The sequence below is a fragment of the Camellia sinensis genome, chromosome 1, assembly GCF_055761805.1.
Source record: "Camellia sinensis isolate YWXY chromosome 1, ASM5576180v1, whole genome shotgun sequence".
NCBI lineage: Eukaryota > Viridiplantae > Streptophyta > Magnoliopsida > Ericales > Theaceae > Camellia > Camellia sinensis.
Genome location: NC_138961.1, coordinates 30,153,567 through 30,169,763, shown reverse-complemented (window position 1 = coordinate 30,169,763; position 16,197 = coordinate 30,153,567). Strand labels below are relative to the sequence as shown.

The 16,197-nt window shown below is 42.8% G+C and overlaps 1 protein-coding gene across 1 annotated transcript; it reads left to right on the top strand.

The window, feature by feature from the left end:
- Positions 1-15,467: 15,467 nt before the first annotated feature.
- On the top strand, positions 15,468-15,803 carry LOC145789626 (uncharacterized). Its single transcript, XM_082866724.1, has one exon. It carries the CDS (start codon positions 15,468-15,470, stop codon positions 15,801-15,803), a length of 336 nt encoding a protein of 111 aa, XP_082722850.1.
- The last annotated feature ends 394 nt before the right edge of the window (positions 15,804-16,197 follow it).

Below are 16,197 nucleotides of genomic sequence, written 5' to 3'. Positions count from 1 at the left end.
TTACCTGATTAAGAAAATGCCAATACGATGTGAAGTGTTCAAATTCCATCAAATCTCATTTTATGCTATGTGGTGCAATATGGTGCTCATAATACAAAAGACAACACTTTTTCATCAAAAAAACTATTTTCATTCCGATCATGGTTACTTTTTACAAAGAGTACAAGTTTTTAAAGAAAATAAAATTGTCTAAAGCTGTACAATGTGCCACACTACTAGCAAAAAGAAACTAAGCAAAACATATGAATCAACGCCAGCTATCTCAAGCTCCAGAGGTCCTCTTTGTCCTCTTCCTCGGCAAAACGGACTCTGCAGAGCTATCTCAGTTCGCACTGCTATCTAAACCTGATGCTGAATCGGAATTAGAACCGGAGTCGTCGTCACCCTCTGCCTCGAAGCCCTCCTCGACATCAGCATCACCACAAGCAAAATCCGAGCCAGTGTCATCATCTCCGCTTTCGGATTACTCAGCCTGCCGATCTACAATTTTCTCGGTCTCGCTAGTCTCAGTGTCATCCTCGCTCAGAATGGGCTCTGAAAGGGCACTCTCAGCTCGGGTGCTCCTAGTTCGGCCTCGGTCGTGTGCAGGAACCTGTCTCTCTCTCCCTGCTGCTGGAGGAGGTGCTGATGGTCCTGTTACAGCTACCGCTGCTGTTATCGGTAAAGGTGGGACCTGAAAAGGCAGTTGGTATATATCAGCCACAACATGTGTATCAGGTGCAAGCATGGTGTACAGAATGAGTACATACAGAGTATGAATACAGTATGAGAATGCAATGTGTCAAATGTGATCTATACATGCAATGTATCAGTACAGTGTAGGGAAGTGTTCGGCCGAAGTGTCAGTTTCAGTATATCAGCAGAAATATGATGACCAAAATGCAAGAAAACTGAAGAAGTCACCTGGATGTCGTGGAAGCCGAGTAATGCCTCTCTCCTCAAGATAATGCCCTCGAATGAGGCCAACATCTCAAGCAATCCCTCGACGTACCCTGCGGGGTCCTGTAAATGCAATTTGGAATGATCAGTGTTTGGAAGGAATGAATATCTGAGTATCTAAGCAAGAATGGAAAAATGAAAACTGTAGTACATACCAGAGGTGAATCAGGCGTGCTCACGTATCTATGACCAGCCACTGGAGGCTGAGTCGGGATCCTGTAAGCCTCTTCGGCGTATCACCAACCTGTTAGCTCGGTCAGAAGCTCTGGCCAACCAAAGCTCTGTCTCGCAGGGGGCACCCCTCTGGCCCTGCCCCTCGGCGTTCGAGCTCTGCTCGTCGAAGGGGCATATGATGTTCTCCCTCCACGAGTATGAATACCCATCAAAGGAGGCATAAGATGCGACTGGATGTATGTCGCATAATCCCCCTTTCCAAGAAAATAGTCTGCCTCCACGCCTCGTGTGAAGTCATTCACTTCTTGGGAGGAGAGACTCTTTATGGCTCGCATGGATGGCGGGGGTGGCATGGGAACCATCTGCAATGGCAAACCCAAGGTCTGGCTTAGGAAGCGCTCGCCTAGGAACCAGGCTCGGCCTACCAGTCCCTCAAGTACGAGCTAGTAACGGGAAGCACCCCAAGCACCGGCAAACTGGTATCTGACGCCCTTTGGCATCGTCACCCAGGGCTGCCATGAGATCTACAGACAATGAACACACAGATTGTTAGTTGCCATTAGATATTGCAATATGAATCAGAGTTAAAGAAAAGCAGAAACAACTATGAGTTCTGAGTTACCTCTGCGGCGGTCACAGTATCGAAATACCGGCAGAAAAATAAAAAAGTCTCTCGGGTCCTCTGCTGGCATCTCCCGTCATACCGATGAGAGTATGGCACACCATGAGGCATCTCAACCTCCGGCTCTGGGGCAAGTTTCAGAAAATATGCATACATCCATAGCTGCGAAAGGCGAAAGGGTGACAGTGAGTATACAACAGACAAACACAGGTAATGCGAAAAGCAGAATATGTATGCAATATCTAGAAAATGCAGAATGTGGAGAATACAGAATACAGAGAAAATACAGAAAGTAGAGTGTGTAGTGCAGCATAGAGAAGGTGCAAATGTAAAGTATAAATCAGACTATGTGTGTGCAATATACAAAAAGTGCAAAGCAGAAAACACAGTAGAGAATGTAAAACAGAAAAGTAAAGCATACCTCCCATGCTCTCCAGCAACTACCGACCCTATTCCCGCTACTGCGGGATGTAGAGCTCATGTAGCAGTACAAGGTAGCGAGGCCAGCGCCGCCCCAATCATAATGTCGGACCTGAGACAAGTCCACCAAGGCACTCAAGAGATATAGCCCGACAGTGTTCGCCCTGTCGGTGAATAAGGTGGTGCCAAAAAGGAACATCAGGAAACCTCGGGCGTACTACTCGATCTCCTCTAGGGTCTCGGGCTATGTCCCTCTAAACTAATCTGCAAACCAGCTATACCACACTGTCCCCGATCGGAAGAGAGATGGGCATGCCCCCATCAGGTAGATTTAGGCGGCCTCCCACTCGCCCATATCTGTATGATACGGAATCGGCCGACCTCCTACCTCGATGCCGATGAGCATAGTAAAATCATACGAAGTCATCGTCATGTCTCTCGTAGTAGAGAAATGAAGGGTTAGTGGTGTCCCACCACCTCTCCACCAGCGCGCCAAGTAGGGACCTGCTCGCTATGAGACGCGACAGCCCCATACAGAATAAGCCAAACTCAGCCTCGTCGACGATCTGGCAGACACCAATGGGGAGGTCCATATACCACTCTCTCACATATGTGGTTCCATATCCTTCGGTAAAATGAGAGTCCCCTTGTAATCAGAATGAGTAGATGAAAGGCAGTATAAGAAATACAGTGCATGAATGTGTTTGGGATGAATAGATGAAAGACAGTGTGAGCTTTGTAAGAAATGCAAAGTACATTGCGGAAAATGAAGAAGACAGTGCATACCTCGAAGGCACCGCAGGATAAATGAGACTCTGGCTCTCGCAGCAAGAGATCCTCTGGCGCACCTCGTGCAAATCCGCTGAAATGACGTACTGTACCAGGCGGTAGCTCATGTACCTCAGAGTGGTACGTCTCCGGGTCAAAGGGTCGAACCCTGGGTGACAATGGTATGTGCTCGGGATCTCCCTCCATCCCTGGAGAACCTCCGTCATGGGGAATGTCATTTGCCATCTGAAAAGGAGGTGAGAAAGTGGGCGAAAATGAGCAAAGTGAGTGGAGAATACCAAAAGTCAACCCTCGGAGAGAGAAAATAGAAGAAAAAGTCAAATCCTGGAAAAAGGCACAGAACCCAAGGGTAACTCGAGGGGAACAAGCCTCAAGTGGTGGAAATGAAGAAAGGAGTACCAAAAACAAATTCCAATCGGTTCAAAACGAAGGAAATCAAGAGGTTTTAGCGAATCAATTCACATAGGGCGTTGGAAAACGCGTATAAAGCACGGATCTAGGGGAAAAAGTGTATAGAGAGGAACAGGAGTCAATTTCGGCTAGGGAGGTGTAAGGAAATGAAGTTTGGGTGTGTTTACTTAAAGGCCCAAGGAGAAAAGACCAAAATGGCCCCAAATTGCCATTGGTGGCCGACAACATCCATTTGTGGCTGACTTGTGGCCGACACCCCTCTAGGGTGGCCAACAGTCCTCCAGTGCTCTCCTTGTGTGTTTTGTTGTTGTTTTGTGCCCTTAGTTCTCGAGAAAGTGCAAGAAAGGTTTACTTTTAAGCTCAAATTGCCTCTGCGGAAGCTCCAAACCGTGTCTTCGGTGCATGACTCATCACTAGTCAACATGAACGAGGTGTATCCTTTTGAAACATATTGCAACTCTTTCGAGAGGTAAATCGGAAGTTGCGATTAAGTCGTTTTTATTAAGCATGCTTTTGTCGTTGCATAGAATGTGCATCTCTATGTCGTTACATGGAACGTGCCTTTCACATGAGATCTTGCATAGAACGCTTCAGTTTCCCATTCACATAGAGCATGCATTTGGTGTTTTGCATCGAGCATGCTATTAATTTCGCATTGAACATGCATTTTCTGCTATTGATCATTGTATAGAACATGCATCCTATACTATTGCATAGAATATGCATTTCTCTGTCTATTGCATAGAACATGCTTCCGTTATTCTTACGTGGAACATGTATTTCCCCTTTGTTGCATAGAACATGCTTCCAATTCATCTCACATAGAACATGTTTTTGTTTATTGTGCATAGAACATGCGCTCTTGCTATATTATGCTTGTTGAGTTTCTTTCTTATGCAGGCACGATGTTGTATGTATGATTCATTCAGAGGAGTTCCAGGCGAAGTCATTCTTGTCCTTCGAATTGCTCGTTTTGGTTAGAGACATTTGGGCGCGTCCCGATGTTCTTGTTGCCTTTTCTCCTCTCACGTGCGACGCGTTAGGATGCTTTTGGTTAAAGACATTTGGGCGCGTCCCGATGTTCTTGATGCCTTTTCTCCTCTCGTGTGCGACGTGTTACGACGCTTTTGGTTAGAGACATTTGGGCGCGTCCCGATGTTCTCGTTACCTTTTCTCCTCTCACGTGCGACACGTTAGGACGCTTTTGGTTAGACACATTTGGGCGCGTCCCGATGTTCTTGTTGCCTTTTCTCCTCTCGCGTGCGATGTGTTAGGACGCTTTTGGTTAGAGATATTTGGGCGTGTCCCGATGTTCTCGTTGCCTTTTCTCCTCTCACGTGCAACGCATTTGGACGCTTTTGATTAGAGACATTTGGGCGCGTCCCGATGTTCTCGTTTCCTTTTCTCCTCCCGCATGCAACGCGTTAGGACACTTTTGGTTAGAGACATTTGGGTGTGTCCTGATGTTCTTGTTGCCTTTTCTCCTCTCGCGTGCGACGCGTTAGGACGCTTAAGTTTAGAAACATTCGGGTGTGTCCCTGTGTTCACACTATCTTTCTTCTCACGTGTGCAACGCGTTGGAATCTTGTTTGATGCCTCGGGTGCGTCTGCATTTGTGTTATTCTTTGCCTTCCCTGCGTGATGTGTAGTTAGGATTGCATAATTTGCTTACATCTTTTCTGCATGAAATGTGATTTGGCTCGTTTACTTACTTCTGTTTGTATTTACTTACTTCTCTCGTGTATGAGATTGCTATAGCATTTCTTTGCATAACACTTGCATCTAGATGTTTCGTTACAGCCTCATTGCATGATCATAAGTTATGTTTCTGCATTGTGCATATCACTTACATCTTGCCCCAAAACTACGCTGGTTTGATTCCTTACAAAGGGATACATAAGCAACCTGTGGGCGCAACCATTCTTTGTTTTACTCATTTGCTTGTCTAAGTCTTTGGCCTTGTCAAAAATGGGTCGTCTCTGGGCTTTGACATTCACTCCCATCATTTCATTACTTTCGAATTCTGTGAAAGAGGGGCAACTGTAGACACCCATTTTTTACCGTCCTCAAGACTTGGCCATCATCGTTTGTACACTTGATGATTATCCTTGTTTGTGTTCGTTTTGAGCGCCCAAAGTCCTCAGCGGAGCGCCTTGTCTTTGAGCCTCTAAACTTATCTGTTTTGTGCATGTTTTTGGAGCAAGAGCTTGTTGCCTCTTGCCTGGAAGTGTCGGCCACCAATGGTGGCCAACGGCCATTGGTCTCTTTTTTTAAGATATTTGTTTGCCAGCTGTTCCAGTTGTTGCTCACTGAGCTACATCTTCATACACGTGTATGGTAGGATGAATACAAGCTCAAACCTTGATTTTCGATATATAGGGGGTGTCCTCCCCCATTTGGAGAGGTTGGACATTTTAGATCGAAATTCTCCATCTCTCTCTAGAATTCGCTCTCTCTCTCTTCTTATTTTGTGCCTTGTTGTTAGTTTTCTCTATACTTTTGCACATCAACCCTTAACCAAACTTAACCACCTTGGAGTTGAGGTCCCTTGGAGCTTTGTTTGAGCCTTGGAAGGGGATTTGAGCTTGAGTTTGTGGCTGAATTGCACTTTGCTTCAAAGGTATTGCACTTACCTCATTTAAGCTTATTGTGCATACTTGCTTTGCCATCCTTTTCAACTATTTTAAGGCTGTTTTTGAAGTATAAAAAAACTCTATTTTTGAGGCATAAAAATGGTAGTTTGAGTCTTTATGAGTTAGGGGTTGTCCCCCTTTTTGTCCATTAACTTGTTTAGCTTTTTGTGCCATGTTTTCTCATATTTAAATCAAACTTTTTGGGCCCTTTAACCATTGAAATTCAGAGTTATTTCAGTGGCAAAAACCTTCTTTTGAAGTCCAAAATTAGAGGGGTTAGCCTCCACTCCTTGTTGTCTTGCTTGAATGCCTAAATGCCTAACATATGAGCATGTTTTTCTAGTATTTCGTAACTTGATCTCAGCATGTTGTAGCTACTGTTTTGACTTGTTTTAGCTCTGTTTGGGGCTGGTTAAGTCCTTTGAGCTTTGTATTGCATGGTTGTGGTGTAATTTCCTTCATTAGCTTAGTGTTTTTAGGCCTTGAGCATCATTTGTGTGTCTTGGTTGCATGTTTTAATTCTTTTTCATGCCTAATTCCAGCACCTAAATATCTGCAACCTCTCTCATTTCTTCACTTTTTCATTTTCTTTGAGGGTTGGTTAATCTTCGGGTTGTGTTTAAGCTTGAGATCGAGGTTCGTGCTTAATGGTTTCAATCCTCTTTTGAGGGTTTCTACTAATCAAAGGCATGACCTCTCTCTTGCCTTAAACCATCCCTTGGTTGACACCTTTTCCATTAGAGGACACTCACCTTGGACTTAATCAATTAAAGAATGGATTGGTAAGCTAAAATGAGTAAACAAAATGAACAAGTAAAAAAGGCAAGATTAAGCATCTTTTGTGTTGCATAGCATGTGTTCGGATCGGACGTTAATTCGAACACGAAGAAAACGGGACGTTTCATACTCAAAGTGATGAAACGTGCCACTTTTCTTGGTCACCATTACCCTTGATCATGCATGATAGGGTGGTGGTTTTGCTTAGTCTTGTTTTGCACTCATTAAGCTTATACAAGCTTGGTTCCTTAGCCATCATGCATGGAAAATGCTTGGTTGATGGTTTGAGGGTCAAGAGTTGCACTCCTTTGAACTTGTGTAACGATAAGGAGGGTAGCAGTACATACATTCCTTGAGAATACACTGTTTTGCCCTTGTTTGCTCTCTGTTGCAGCAAAAAAGAAAGTTCAGGGAAAGGGTGACCAACAGCCACCAACAGTAGCCGACCGGCTATCAATGAAGAAGGTTGCTCCGTGTGCTCCTAAAGGGGATCAAAAGTGTTCTGGGAGTTGGCACAATTTTCAGTAGTCAAAAATGTGCAAACAAAGGCTGCAATGGCAAGGCGATGGTATTTTTGGGAGGAGAATCTGAGCATGCATGCATCCCTCGCCCCTCGAGGCCATTTAATTGCTTTATTAGTTAGGGGTAGCTAATTGTTTAATTTACTCTCTTTGTAATTTAGTTAGTTAAAGTGTTTAACTAATTAATTCATTTTGTAATATTTAATTAGCTTAGAATAAGTTAGTTAAGTAGTTTTGTGTTGTAATAGTTAGCTTGATTAGCTTAGCTTAGTGTAGCCTAGCTTATTCATTCGGACCCTCCTTTGCAAGGGCGTAATGTTGTAATAAATGTGCGTGCGTGCGTGTGTGTATGTCTTCTAACCCCACGTCTTTCTCCCTTCTATTTGATTGCTTTTGATGGTTAGATTAGGGATCATGTTTCAATTAGCATACCTTATGCTTGCATGTTTGCATCTATTCATTTGTCTTGCATGCACTAAGGCTCGGCGCATCATTCAAACTGCATTGTTATTTCAATATCTTCTTTGAATATGTGTTTCAAAACATGCTATCAAAGTGTTGCAAATACCATATTAGTAGCCGAGCCTATTAATTGCATTATTGCATGCGTTGCATTAGACACTTAACATAGTTAGGATCATGCATTTTTCTAACTAGTTTTTGTTTTAGCTTGGAGTACTCGGTAGGCTTTTACGCTTTAGCATACTTGCATAAGTGTGCATGATGCCATGATAGCATGCTTGCCATGAGGCTACGTGCTTAAATGATTAACTGTATGAATGCTTGTGGATGAAGGCTTTCTTGTTTGAATTGGAACGATTCAACAAATGTGCGTTTTAAGCCCACTTTGTTTGGTGGCAAATCCGCATTTTTAAGCCCACTTGAGTGTGGTAAATTCAAACCATTTTCGCAAATCAAACATGACTTGGAATGTTCCAATTCTTGCGATTTAATCTATACTTGCTTGTGTGCGTCACATAGTAAGGTTAGATTAATAACCGGAATAAGAACGCATAATGTTTATAAAATGACATATCATGGTTACTAGAGGCCGATCTTTGATCGGGCGAGCAGGGGTGCTTATTTCATGACCTTCCCCCTTCGTACCCATGTTCCCGAGCCGAGGCAACTTTGGTGATGACGGACACGTGGCCTTTGGCATGAGTCAGGGTTTCCTAAATTTCCCTAAGAAACAAAATATTTAGGTGGCGACTCTGTATCTGGCAAAACAGTCCAATTTTGGCATTATTTGATTTAAAATCAATTTTCCAAAAAAGATTTGCCAGATTGGACTCTTTGGTGATTATCAGTTTCACATTGCAAATGTGAGACTAGATTCAGAACTGCAAGAATCCAAACTGTGAGGCTTTTCTTTTCAAACCCTTTCCGAAAGGCAAGGGCACAGAAAAATGCGAGTCCACAGCATGCATGCTCATTTCATCACAATTTGAAGTTGTTTTCAAAGAATTCCATCTTGCATGCCCTCATTTTGGCCTTGGTTTAAGAATTCAACATATTTTTGAGTTAGACACCTCATTAGATCATGTTTTGAAAGCTTGGAACTTGTACCTTTACATGCATGATATATATTGTTATGTTTTCAAAAATTTTGGTTTTGTCTTGAACAATTAGCAAGCTTCCAGGCCTTGATCTTGTGAAATGATTTTGAATTCACCATGATTTCAACATTTACAATTGTTTCCTTCTATTTCCTCAAGTTTTTGACCCAAAAGACCTTGTTTTACAACTTTGAATTTGAGTTTTGAGCTGAGAAGAGTGATCTGGAAATCCCAGAATCTTGTTCTCCGCTCGAGCGTCAAATCCTACGCTCGAGCGGCCACTCTGTGATCTTACACTTCCGCTCGAGCAACCAAAAGTCCGCTCGATCGTGAAATGCAAGTTCCCAGAAGTTTCATGTTTTTGCAGACCACTTGAGCAGTAAGAATTGCGCTGGAGTGATGGCATGAGTCTCACGCTCGAGCAAGAGTCGAGCGAATATCGAGCAGAGATTTCACATAACCAGTACTTTTTCAAAGTTTACAGACCGCTTGGGTGAGAGAAGTTGCGCTCCAGCGTCCCCTCACATGTTTGCGCGTCTACTTGAGCGAGGGAATTTACGCTCGAGCGGGACCCCTATTTTCTATAAGTTTTGTTAAATGTGTTCAAGTGCATTTTAGCATCCTTATTGCATCCTAGGCACTCCTAGGCCATGATTAAGACTCAATAAGAGCTAAAGACTTAGAAACACACCAAGAATGAAACAAAAGAAGTTTAGTACCAGCCGAGCGTGGGTTTCATTATGCCTTTCTGCTATATGTGTAGGTCACGCGCCACAAGACATCTAATTTGTCTATTCTGCAAGTGGAGCCATCTATGAGTAATAACTTTGTAAAGTTATGTTGGACTTTAACTATTTTCTGATGATATGAAATGATCAGCTTTCTGAAATGCCATGTTTTCTATGAATGAATGATTGTCCAATTTTCTTTGAAATGTATTCGCAGCATCCTTAGCACAAGGCCCTTGCCTGGGGGTAATAATACCGCGGTTCAAGCAAGTTACAAGTTCCCGGTACCAAAGGTTCCTTAAAGGAACTAACAAGCATGTTAACACTAATGGATGTACCATGTATGGTTAAGCATGAACTCTGATTTCTGTATGTAGTTTGAATAAGAACATAAATATATCTGTTTCTAATATGAACTCTAATTTCGGTAACTATCATGGACATCATTCATTTAAATCCTTTACTCTGTTATTATTCACTGGGCTCCAGCCCACTATTTATATTATGTATGTAGGTGAGCAGGCACGTGACCATGACAAGAGTTGATGGCCTAAGATTCTGTTTCGTCAGCCAACTACCGTGCCTCCCGATGAGGTTTCTTTTGAGAGGTCCATGTCAAGGCTTTAGTTGATTTTGTTCTGTATATCTGTATTAGGCTAAGTCCCCTTTTAGTTTCATGTTTATGAATGGGCAACGCATGAATAATGTAATTATGACGTTATATATATATATATATATACAAGTTTGTTTTGAAGATCTATATCTCATATATGTTAACACAGCTCTATGGACATTGTATATTCTCTATTTTTTTTGTTTCCGTAGCCCCTTATTATATGTTGTTCTCTCAAGAGGCCTCTGGTAATCCAAGGATTACTAGCCAGTTACGATGCTAAACTTATAGGGGCGGGTTTGAGTCGTGACATGGCCAGTGGTCTGTTTGTGCCTTGGGATAAAAGAGGAGAATCTTTAACCATGTGGCCCGTCTTGCCACACCGAAAACAAGCCCCAGAAAGTTTATAACACACCCCCTTGTGCCTTCTTCCACATTCAAGGCATGGCGGTACCAAATCACTTCCTTGATTAGAACTCGTCGTTGACCCTGTATTCTACTTCTTATTATGAAAAGTAGTCTAACTCTTCTTAAAATTGAACCCTTATCTTTTTCCCTTCTACTCAGTTACCAGTTCCTTAGCTTGCTTCAGTGCCGCAATATTGGTCTCAGCCATGAGAGCGCGATTTAGAACATCTACATACTTTGTTAGGTGCAAAACATTCACCATGTCTAGCACTTTCATATCAAGTCCGCCTTCAAACTTGCGAGCCTTCTTATAATCCGTGTCCACCATATGTGGTGCATAGCGAGCAAGCTTAGTGAATTTAGCCTCGTATTCAGCCACGGATATGGTACCTTGCTTCAACTACTCAAACTTTGATACTTTCTGATCACGAACACATTGAGGGAAATACTTTTCATAAAACACTTCCTTAAATTGAGCCCATGTCATAGCATTGTTGCCTTCTCAGACTAGCATCCACCATCGTCTTGCTTCCTCTTGAAGAGTAAAAGTAGCTAGCAAAACTTTTTGTACCTTTGAACATGGAAACACCTCAAACAACTTTTCTATTTCCAAGACCCAAGTCTCGGCTTTCAACGGATCAAGACCTCTTTGGAAAGTTGGCGGCTTCATCTTATTAAAACTTCTGTGTTAGGGCTATGATGTCATCATTGTTGGTCGGTTCAGGTTGCACCAGAAGTGGAGGAGGAGGTGGAACTTGCTCTCTTTGCCTCAAAGATTCAGTCAACATTTCTACCATCCTTTCTAGCCTGTCTATTCTAGCACCAGACGACTCTGAATCATCTACATTTCTTGCATCCATTGGCTATATAAAAATAGGAAATAATAAACATAGGCAAGGCAGTCCTCACAGTCATATCATTTATGCCAATATCAAGTGCACACACACTCACACATGCAATACAATGTCCTAATTCCTTTTCTAGGACATCCTATAGCTCATTTAGACGCGGGTGTGCGGTAGAACTCGTGCTCTGATACCACTTCGTCACGACCCAACCCCCGCCCCACGCGGTTAGAGACGTAATCAGCCAGTAATTCAAGATTACCAAAGGCCTACTTAACAATAAGTAGTGCAAGGGGGTGGCGGAAACCAAGAATAACACAATACATCGTCCAATGAGTTGTGAAACTACAATGGATAACAACCTTATATGCATCATTGTACAAACTTCCAATATTATATTATATACATGGGTTAAAAGCATAAACAAAGCTAGGGAATTAATCCCTTAAGGACTATTCAAAAGACTATTCAAAAACAAACAAAAGATCTTTTCTATAAGTCACTTGAGCACGTAACAAAAGGGTGAATTCATAACCACCCAAGCAGCCTTGGAGTTAGACCCAAAAGGGACCTCAAAAGGGAGGCACAGCAGCTGGCTTAGCAACTAGAAGGTAGGTTAACGCCCTCAAGTCCTTTCTTGAGCTTGATCACCTACATGACAGATATAAACTATGAGCCAAAGCCCAGTGAACAACAATGTGTAAAGAGGTTAGAAATAATGTCCATATGAATAGTAAAGTCAAGTCACATAATAGTAGCATGTTCGTTAAAACATAGCAATCATGTAGAACAACAGGCTCATATATCAGTTCTTCAAATCATATTCATATAACTCAATATCTTATACGCATCTGGCCACGGTACTGTTACCTCTAGGCGAGGGCCACGTGAATATATGCCACGGTATTGTTACCCCCGGGCGAGGGCCATGTAGAGATAGGCCACAGTATTATTACCCTCGGGTAAAGGCCACATAAATTAAACCGTGGTATTGTTACCCCTGGGCATGGTTCACGTGAGCATATTATATGGAGTGGACTCATTCATTCAGTAACTCATATCACTGTAGAACAACTTGATCAAGAGCAATAATAATCAAAAAGAAAGAAATAGAACTCAACATAGCTTACTACATTGTCACTCACAATTAGTTCTTTGTAGCACGTGGCTAGGATGCGGCGTTTGACCTACGTAGACACATGAAAGCACAATGGTTCAATATACAGTCCTTCCATTCAATTAGTCACTAACTTATCCGTTAATGCTCCATTACTTATTATTTAATCTGATCTCATTCATTTATGCATTTCCTCTTGTATTTTTACAATGCACATGCACAAGAAAACAGGTGAAATTCATGTAATTAGAGGCTTGGAAGTAAGAGAAAACAGAAGAAAAATCAAACTGGGCTGGCCTTACTGGTCGCATGTGCGATGCCCCCAACTGTACGTGCGGTGGTCTGGCCACTCATACGATGGCCTTGGCCGCACGAACGGGCGAACTTCAGAATGCAATTTGGCCATATCAAGGTTGGCCAGTGGCCCAGGCCACTCGAGCGGTCTGGGTGAAAAACCAGTGCAAATTTTTGCTGAAAATGGAGTTTTTCCCTTCTTCAATCCCAAGTTCATTTTATACAAAATGAGGCTTAAAAACACTTCAAAACCACATGGTTTGAATGCTTCCAACTTTAAATAATCAAGGCTCAATACTCAAATTAGACTACAAAATCATGAACTTTGAGTGTAAAATCACACTCAATGTAAAGTGTGGTTACCAAAGCTAAAATCAATACAATTTCTCCTTAAATTTGAGAAGTCATGCACAATCTCACATGGAACAACAAAAATGATGTCATGTGTGCTCCAATTAAAAGGTATTTCCTACAATCTTCATCTTTAGGGTTCTTAACAACCATTAACACTACTCTACTTTTTAATTCAACTTATTTCATAATAAAGGCAACCTTAATTCATAAGATTTAAGGAAAATTTCTTACCTTACTTGATAGTTTGATGGAGATTGCTCAATTCCCCTTTTCCTTTTCTTGAACCATAGTTCTTCCTCTCTTTCCCTTTTTGGCTCTAGAATGCTCAAGTCCATCTAAACTATCTATCTCTATTTACCTTTATTTGATGAGTAAATTAAGGCCTTGTTTGGGTCTTCCTAATTCTAAGTTTAATTTTTAATAACTAATTCTCATCACCAGCCTCTGCAAGTAATATTAAATTAAAACGTACTACTGTGAATCAGGCTCTAATTGCCTATTTCAATTATTTAATTTTAATCTTATGGTTCACTGATTCAAACAGGTTTACTTCCTAACTCTCTCTATCTGTTCTCCTTATTCCAATGCAATGAACACATAACACAAGTATAAATATAACACATGACACATAATTGTATATAAACACATAACTACGGCAAATCACATCACTTAACAAGTAATTAAGGAGGCGGATGTTACAAGAAGGGTGTTGCTGGAGTGGGAAACCACAGTAAGCGCACCCAACCCCGTTGCTCACGAAGTTAGAATAGGCGAGGGACGCCCTCTCTCTCCATCATCAGAAGCTATGGGGTTGGTGATTCTGACCCACTGGCGAAGAAGTCATGCACACAAAACAGCAGCTACCATCCCTCGTGTCCGTTGACGACGTCGAGGTACTCTTACTTCGCCTGTTCAGAGGACTTGAAGGGTGTCCTGGAGAAGCATGCATGTTGTAGAAAGGCCTAAAGAGTGCCAGTGCTGCAGAGGCTGAACCTTAGAATACATTCCAGTGAAAAAGTGGCCATGCGGCCATCTAGAATGGTGGTTCCAACATCGATGGATAGATGCTTGGCAAGGCTTACCACCACCCCTCTGTCTTCTAAGATTAAGAGCACACCGCTCCGTACCGGATTCCATCAACCTAAGTTCACACTATACGATGGCAAGACAGACTCGTACATGCATGTTAGTCATTATAGGCAAGAGATGGCGGGGCATAGACGTAATGACGCCCTAATATGCCCTATCTTTTTGGCGAGCTTGGGGAAGTTGGGCCTGAAATGGTTAAAGAGGATGCCAAAAGGGAGTATTGAGGGTCAGAAACAACTTGCTGAAGCGTTCGTCACAAGGTTCAAGACCAATACTCGAACACCGAAAGAGGTCGACCACTTCCTAGGTTTCAAGATGGAATCGGGTAGTTCTTTGAAGGCATACAATGCCAAGTATTGGGAAACCTATAATGAGATCCTCGATTGTCCCACTAACCTAGTAATCACCTAATACAACCGAGGCCTACCAGTCGGACATAGACTGCGAGACTCGCTTACGACGCACCAGCCTACAACCATGGAATCATTGATGAAGCGGATTAACGAGCACATTCGAGTTGAGGATGATATCGCCATGGCCACCGAGAAGGCAAATCCGGTGGTAGTAGACAAATGTGTGGCTGGGAAAGTTAACTCAATAAGGCAGGAAGATAACCGCCCTAATAACCGAGGCAGAGTGCAACACCACGATGCTGGCTATAATGACAGAAATAAGGGCTGTAGGAATGACTGGGCTAACGCTCCTCGCAACAAGGAGGAAGATGCCAAGAGAAAGTTAAAGGCATGGACCGGCATTACCATAGTCTTCAAAATTCCAATTTATCGCATTCTTAGTGAGGTCCAAGGCGAGCCATTTGTCAGGCGGCCCGCAAAATTGAGGGATGCTCAAAGGGGTTTCAACTCAAGATATCGCAGCACTTTTCACAAAGAAATGAGGCACCGAACAGAGGACTGTGTGCTGTTAAAGTAGCACTTGGAAAAGTTGGTCGCAGCAAGGCATTTAGACCAATACATTGACGGCGACATGAGGGCAGCTCCTCAAGGACAGGCCGAGCCAAATGGGCTAGCCGTCCAGGATGCCACGCCCAAAGGATTTATTAATGTCATTCATGGAATCATTGAGCCGGTGCAAGTGTGCGAGCTTAAAGGAATGTTTAAAAAGACCGAGCACATGAAGGAAATGCTATAATGGGAAAATCGAGATACATGACATCATGACCTTTTCAAGCAGAGACTTGGAAAGAATTCAGACCCTTCACAATTACGCGTTGGTCGTGACTCTTCGTGTCAAGGACTTTGACATCAAACGAATTTTGATCGACCAGGGGAGTTTGATCGAGATCATGTACTACGACGTATTCAAGCAAATAAAGTTGGAGGACAAAGACTTGACTCCCACAACTTCTCCTTTGGTCGGCTTCAACTCACAGCTGGAATGGCCGATCAGGAAGATCATATTGCCGATCAAGGTGGGGTCCATCACGAAGCAAGTTGAGTTCTGGGTGCTGAAGGTCCCATCGACTTATAACTTGATCTTAGGAAAGGACTGACTGCACGCCATGTAAGTGGTAGCTTCAACCTACCACCAAGTTGTGTGTTTCCCTACCCTAACCGGCCAGATTGAGGAGGTTTAGAGGGACCAAGTGATGTCCAAACAGTGCTTTGTCGCAGTCAATGGAAGCCGGGCTACCAAAGGCTTTGTTCAAATGATAGAGGGGCCAGAAGGTAAAAAGGTCTTAGAAGATGTGGGGAAAAAGGCCGAGGAGAAATTGGTAGAAGATTTAGTGGAGGTTTGGATTGATGAGAATGATTCGAGCAAATTCTTTCTCCTTAGTTCATCATTGTCTAGCACCGAACAGATAGACTATGTGAACTTTCTGGTCTCCAATATTGAAGTCTTCGCGTGGACGCCTTACGATATGTCTGGTGTCAGCCCTAGCTTCA

Coding starts and splice junctions, on each gene's coding strand:
- LOC145789626 (XM_082866724.1), top strand. CDS start 15,468: ATGACCTTTTCAAGCAGAGACTTGGAAAGAATTCAGACCCTTCACAAT.